The sequence below is a fragment of the Helobdella robusta genome (assembly GCF_000326865.2).
Source record: "Helobdella robusta unplaced genomic scaffold HELROscaffold_49, whole genome shotgun sequence".
NCBI classification, from domain to species: Eukaryota; Metazoa; Annelida; class Clitellata; order Rhynchobdellida; family Glossiphoniidae; genus Helobdella; species Helobdella robusta.
The window spans coordinates 819,969-827,260 of NW_008705246.1; the positions used below are offsets into that span (position 1 = coordinate 819,969).

At 32.3% G+C, this 7,292-nt stretch overlaps 2 protein-coding genes across 2 annotated transcripts in view; both read right to left on the reverse strand.

Annotated features, from left to right (window-relative positions):
- Nucleotides 1–567, reverse strand: part of HELRODRAFT_86048 (hypothetical protein) — a gene marked incomplete at both ends in the record, with an annotated part of 2,692 nt that extends 2,125 nt beyond the window's left edge. Inside the window, one exon of the mRNA XM_009026694.1 lies at nt 512–567. Coding sequence (XP_009024942.1) covers nt 512–567 — 56 coding nt within the window. The remainder of the gene's footprint in view (nt 1–511) is intronic.
- Nucleotides 568–3,638: 3,071 nt separating this feature from the next.
- Nucleotides 3,639–6,407, reverse strand: HELRODRAFT_114448 (hypothetical protein; the record flags this gene model as incomplete). Its single annotated transcript, XM_009026793.1, has 3 exons — nt 6,308–6,407; nt 4,439–5,247; nt 3,639–4,044 (listed from the first exon to the last, which is right to left on the reverse strand). The coding sequence occupies exons 2-3, from the start codon at nt 5,221–5,223 to the stop codon at nt 3,639–3,641; spliced, it is 1,191 nt and encodes a 396-aa protein (XP_009025041.1). The 5' UTR covers nt 5,224–5,247; nt 6,308–6,407.
- Between the last annotated feature and the right edge of the window lie 885 nt (nt 6,408–7,292).

The following is a 7,292-nucleotide window of genomic DNA, read 5'->3' on the forward strand; positions in this document are numbered from 1 at the left end:
TGTGTGTGTGTGTGTGTGTGTGTGTGTGTGTGTGTGTGTGTGTGTGTGTGTTTATTTATGGTGATTCTTTTATTTGAATAAGCAACGTCTGATTTATGACCTTTTTGATCAGGATTGGTCACACACACACACACACACAAACACACACTCACACACACACACGTGCATACAAGTTACACGTATTTACATTTTATTTCGTCTTTTAGCTTAGTGTAAGTTTTTTCATTTGGGAAATTAATTAATTATAATTTTCCATTAATAAAATTCATATAACAATAAAGAGTTAATGGTTGTACATTAGAGTCATTCTGCGACACACAACTCAAAATCGTGACGTTTTTTGAAACATTGAGTTTAATATGCATGCAACAAAAATGGTAAGTTGTTTACTATAAGTAATACATCATTTATAATTATTAAATTTTTGATCAAAATCTTATGTGATATTAAAAGATTTTTTCTTATGAATTCGTATACACTTTTAGTGGACAACACAAAAATTTGAACAAACCTGTATTTGGGCAGCCAAATAAGACATGGAAAGATGATTTGCAGGTAACTCCACATTCGACTTACCCATCTAAATTTGCCCATATTACCATTATCATCGTGCGTTTGCAAAGTGTATCTGTTTTTTAGAAATCCGGCGAGCTGTTTGGAGGTGCTCACAAACTCGTGTCTGGATTGTTGCAAGCACGAGCAACAGACATGACAGCATCGATCACTGCCATCAGCATTTTCTGATTCTCCTTCCTGATAAGCAGCTGCATCGCTTTCCTCGTCATCTCCAGAGTCCAATTCCTCCAACGATGGTTCTATTCTTCTGTCGAAGATTTCAATTATTTCGATATTTTGTTCGCTGTTGTTTTTGTTAGGCGAAACTGTTATCTTTTGGTGGTCGATTTGTTGGTGTTGATGTAAATTAAAATTCATCTTGGAGTAACAAACCAGCTCAATCTAGACATATATTGAAACTGCAGAAAGTTACTACCTTTTTGATTATATAACTGAAGTTCATTGCCTCCTTAAGCTTTCACAACGTAGTAAAATGTTAATGCGACAGTTGTAACGAGAGTGAAAACAAAGCATGATGACAAAAGTTCGAGCAATTGAAATCAACATGTCTTATTTAGTCCCATAAATTTCTTCAAATGAAGCTAGTCTTTACAAGCAAATTTAACAGCTGATATTGTTAGCAGAGTCTGGTAATTTGTATGCACCCTCACCCGTTCAATGCATAATGTGTAATCAAAATGTTAGCACAATCAAGTTATTTTTCTCAGTTTAAATTATCAAATTTTTCACTTTTCAGTTCGGAAGAAACCATCCAATCTGTTCGACCAAATAAAATTTCAAATCACGCTAGGACTATTAATTGTAGCATTTATCAGTTTTCATTGGATTTTGAAAAAAAATTAAGAATATTTAGCAGAGCCAAAATATTAAATAATGTGGTCTTGTTTGGAAGCCGATCAGTTTTGCTGTTATATTTGCCTTTCACACCTCTGTCTGATTTCAATATTTTACATGAAAATCATTTAGACTGCATTGAGAAAACTTGTTAGAACGTTAGAACCTTTCAAGAAAAATCTGTTATCCAAATATTTGTATTCTAAATAATGAGTTTCAACATAATTGTCAGTTATGTACTATTAAGCTGAAATAATAACTATTAGCTAAACAATATTTTATGATAAAACCGCAAACGAGCTTTGCACAATGGTTGAGCCTGTTAGAACTGGATAACTGGCTGCAGTTGAAAGCAGAAAGACATTAATTAAAGCAGTCTCTATTTTTCGAAAATCTGTCAAACTTAAGCTTATCATAGCCTTTTTCATAAAAAAAGTTTTTATAGCCTAATGGAAAACTTGAGTTCTGTGGTTTTTATTTATTTTATTTATTTATTTATATAATTATTAGAACTAGATTAAATTTTATCAACAATCGTGCATAATCATATAAAGGCCATTGACTGAATATCTTCAAGTGAGCAGATTCGGTTAATTCTAAGAAATTAAAACTGAAATCAATTAAGAAAACTCAAAATATTAAAAAAAGACAATAGGATGTCATTTTATTCAAAATTTTCTGTGTTTTTAATTATAATAAACTGAACAGAAATTAATTGGTTCAACAACTTGAAATGATAAGCATTCACACTCTGTGATTTTCTTGTCATACTATAAAGTGGAAACAATAAAATATTGAAGAGATTTATATATAGCTGTGGTTGTTAATGCATAAACTTTGAAGTGGTACTAATTAGATGAGAGGTTGAAGTTTAATCTTCCCATCAGTTCTTGTTCACAGGGTGTCGGAATCGGAACAAACTTGTCTAACTTGGCAAAACTTTACATTAATTGCAATTTGTAATATTTATTCTAAGTTTGTGCTAAATATTTTTGAAATCTATTTTCTGGGTAATTTCCAATTCAACGTAAATTCTATTAGAGTCTTATCTCCATTTGTCGTCACTCAAAACCAAATGATTTTGGATGAAATAAAATAAATCAGATACCAACTGAAATTTTGAAAAATGTTTCCTGCAAATATTTTAGATTTTTGCTAATACCATCATCCAGTGATTGCATGCGTGTTTTATAAATCATTCCGTGGATGGTTTATAATGTTCAATTTATAAATAATATAGGACAGTCACATTAGCTCTCATATACACACCTTTCAGGACATTTTACTCATCCTCTTCATGTTAGATATACAATGTTTTTTTTTGGGGGGGAGGGGTTTGATTGCGGATCTTTTTCTTTTTCTACAGCGGAACAGGCGTTCAAGATCCTAATCAGAAAATTCATTAAAAATTTACTTATCAATTGAAAATTTAAAAAAAATTGAAAAATCTAAGAACGTTCTGTCGAAAGCAGAAAAGAAACGAAATCAAAAACCGGAACCGGTAGTTGTTAGCTGCGAAAGAAGTTCATTAAATATTATCTTCAACTAGGGTTCGAAACATTTAGAAAAAGTTTTGTTTAAAGGAGGTGTTGTCAAGCTGCTAGTGACTACAATCGTTAATCACTTTGAAATTTCAAGTCATAAGTCACTTAAACACTTTAATTTATTTACAGTGAATTTATTGCTCCAAACGGGCAAAAACTGAATATTTGAAAATACGATTTTGAAAAAATTATATTTTATGTAATAATAACAGGAAAATGGGGAATTTTGAGTTAATTCCTAACTATACAACAATTGGTATTCAATTATACTGTATTTACAAAACAGGTTCGATCGGAAGCAAAACGAAAAAAAAAATTATTTAAAATATGAATCAATATATATATATATATATATATATATATATATATATATATATATATATATATCTTATATATATATATATATATATATATATATGTGTGTGTGTGTGTGTGTGTGTGTGTGTGTGTGTGTGTGTGTGTGTGTGTGTGTGTGTGTGTGTGTGTGCTTGTACATGACACTAGATGATGATGATGAGATAGTGCAGGTCATAAAATCTAAACCATTCTGACTATAAAAAGTAATAAACTCCCATTTTGAAACCATTGAAATAAATACATATCCATGGATATGACGTTAATACAGGACAAAGACAACGTAGCAGGAACGATCTTCATGATATGGAGGAGATCAATCTCATTCATTCAGTCTCTGTGGAGATGATTCTGATTGCTGGGTGAGGCTGTCCTGAAAGAAGCTATCAAAGAGAGACCGTAAAGAAAAGTGATAGCCAGCAATGATACTGTGGACGCTCCATTGAAATACCCCCTATAAAATATGCGGGCATACCAGAGGGCCCCAAGTCCCATTCCGAAAATAGGAAATGCTAGGGACCCGATATCATTGAGACCCCCACGTCGTTGTTGCCTGGTTGCTGCTGAGGTTGAGGACGAGGTGGGTGCTTGTTGGCTGGTCAGGATCAAGCAGTGGATGATGATGTTGTGGCTGACCTTGTACGACCTCAGCGACATGCTCTCATTTTTCAGTTCCTGCCCACTCATAATGAACCTCACCGTCGAACGAGAATCCAATTCTGCCGAGAAATTCCTCCTTCAAAGACAAAAAAATCAATTAAAATAATTCTTATTCCATCTATTCAATTATGAAAAAAAATGTTTACTCAGTGGTAAATAATGTTAGAAAAATAAACAAAAAGCAGCAATTTTAGACATTGGCGGATCCAGGATGTTGCAGTTGAAAAGGATGATTAGCTTTTCTTGTTAATTTTGGTTTAATTTAAAAGACACCTAAATTATGGCGTTACAAAAAGTTTTCAAAATTGTCGGAGGGTGTCATCTCTGAATCCGCCACTGATTTAGATCGCGAGTTAACACTTGAAATAAAATCGAATGAATGTCCAGAGCTGAGGTTTCTCACAAGTGATAATAATGAAATGATAAGAATGAACACAAGCAATGGTTGTGGTAACTTAAAATATGGTCACCTTTTAAATTCCCCTATAGTTTCATCTGGATTGGCGTGAACGACTCTTTGTGTGCCGTCAATGAACTGGAGTTTGATAGTAATGTGACCGTCAGGAATGTTGTCGTCGGCTGTTGTATCATTTCCATTGTTCAAAGTTGCATCATTATTATGGTGTGAAACATTATTATGTGGTAAATCATTTGCGCTTTCCACAACATCATCATCTTGCCTAGATGTGGATGGTTGGTGGTCTATCGTAGTTGCCGTGGCGGATGAAGTTGCAGTAGTTGCTGTGGTTGATGTAGTTGATGAGGTTGGTGTTACAGTCGATTTCGGGTGCAAGCATGTTGAAGGTGTGTTGTTCTCTGGTTTTTGTTGATTTACTGGAACTGGACCAAAAGATGATGAGGATGTATCTGTTAGCAGACCAGAAGATGATGAATCACAAGCGGGTAGGTTGGATGTTGATGATGTAGTGTAGGATGGTATAACATCAGATGATAAGGATGATGACATTTCTGGTGTGCCCAAAGGTGCTGACGGTTGAAAAGATGAAGATGCCACCCTGCCCTCGTTAGTTCTAGGAGTGTCCAGGTGTGCCAAGTTTGATGCAGTCAGCTCGCCACCTACCACCTGGTACAACCTCCTACCCATGTCAAACATGTAGTGATCCACGTACACAAGATAATTGTAGTCTCTGGGGTTGACGTACGTCGACATCCAGACCAGGGCTACGACTATTGATATGAGAACTACGATGAATGTGTACAAAACCTCATCTCCTATTCCTTCTATAATGGGCATCTTTGTTCGATCAAATCTAACTTCCTGAACATTACAAGAAATGTTATAATTAATTGAAATAATTCATAGTGAAGTCCTTGGTTAACTGAATGTAAATCTAAAATGACGGTGATATATTAATAAATACCAGTAATCGAACAATTTATAATAAATATTATTTGAAAACTATTTATAAAATTATGACAACAAAAACAACATAAATAAAAATGAGATGTAACATATTCTTGTTTCTCATCACAGCTCAATTACACACCCCTATTTTTTGGTCACACGATGCAACAGTCCTTTTAGCTGTAATGCTAGTGAATGCACAAATTAACAACTATCAAAATGTTAGAAAAAACTTTCAAGCTGTTATAAGCACTCATTCATTGAGCAATAACAAATATTATAGCTACATATCACTATGCTAAACTATGAATACACTATGATAATCTGGGCAACCAAGGATTCTTTCATACTTGACAGCACGGATCTGAAATTATTAAATCTATCTCTTTCATATTCCATTTCTAACAAAACAAAATGATGCTGATAGTTAAAGAAATGATGAACGGACTATTTGCTGGGTGTAATGATGGTATAGGTAAGAAAAAGCAAGTTAATAATTTATTTAGCTGTTAGCAGATTCTAACATGCTGGCATTTTCTTTAGTGAGCAGTTCTTCGTCTTACTTTACTAAACATACCACTAACTAATTATAGTTTGTATTTGTATGTTATAGTTTATTTTTTTATAGTTAGCATGTTTCCGCTATTTCCCTTGGGCAACTTATCAAATTTATATTTATTTTTATATTTGAATTATCACTTTATTTATCTCTTTATTAACAAACTTTGAAGCAGTTAATTTTAAGTTTTAATTAGTATATTTTTTTATTAATAAAACTAAACTAAACTCGTTAAGATAGTATTTCAATTTAAAATTTCAGAAAAAAAATGCTAAGTACAGTGCAGAGGCCATCAAGGTCCATCACATTATTTAATTTTAATAATAATGACTATTATTAAAAAAAATAGAATCGGCGCTCTGAGACCCCACCCAATCCAATTCACTTTACAAACAGATAAATAAATAAACAAACCTTAGAGAGAAAAAATGAAATTAATATGAAACTGAAGAAATAAACGACGTCGAAATAAAAAGAAGACTGATAAAAAGGCAACAAAAACTCAAAACGTTAGTGATGCTAGTTAGGATATATATCCATGGTGTTGTTAACGAAAAGACGTTATAAATGATTTTGAAAATTTTAATTTGAATATATACGTTTGTGCTTTGAAATAAAATCAACTGAACACTAAGTGAAAGGTTAGTATCATTATTATTTGACTAGAACTACAAGCAAATTAATGTCAATGATTTAGAATTTATTCAACATTTTATATTGATACCACCAGATTTTTCATTAATGATACATAAATAGGATTTAACTGATTATTACTTACATTTTTAAACAGTTCATGCATTAAGATCGATCTATTATAAATTATTTGTACGAACAGATGCTTCCAAGTCAACGTAAAGGTCAGTAAAGTATAGTTCAATTCCTATTTGTAAATTATGTTTTTTGTGAGAATTAACATCATAAAATTTATCAGCTTTTTCTCAGATTTTGCATTTTTAATTTGACGTAGCTTGGTTAAGATTTCCGTTTGATAGTGATAATTTTGAGGATATTAAAAAATTTATTACATAATATTTCAGTATTAATTTTATTACACCTGTTTGAAAACAACAGAAACAAATCAGTTATATACTTACAAGGCACTTTAAAGCACTATTTTAGAAGTTACAAAGCCGTAAAATACAAAAAATACGTAATTTGTAAAAGTGAGAAACTAAATAATTGTAATTATCTTAACAGATAATAAAACTGTGGTTGATATTTCGCGATTTGGTTTCAGTAATAATTAAGAAAATGAAGACTTTGTGTCTGGTACTTTGCCTAGAGCCAGCTGAAAGCTCAATCCGGGCCTGGTAGGTCCTGGTGAAAAAACCAACTCACAATGCTAAAAGGAAAAATCTGGTGGTATCAATATAAAATGTTGAATAAATTCTAAATCATC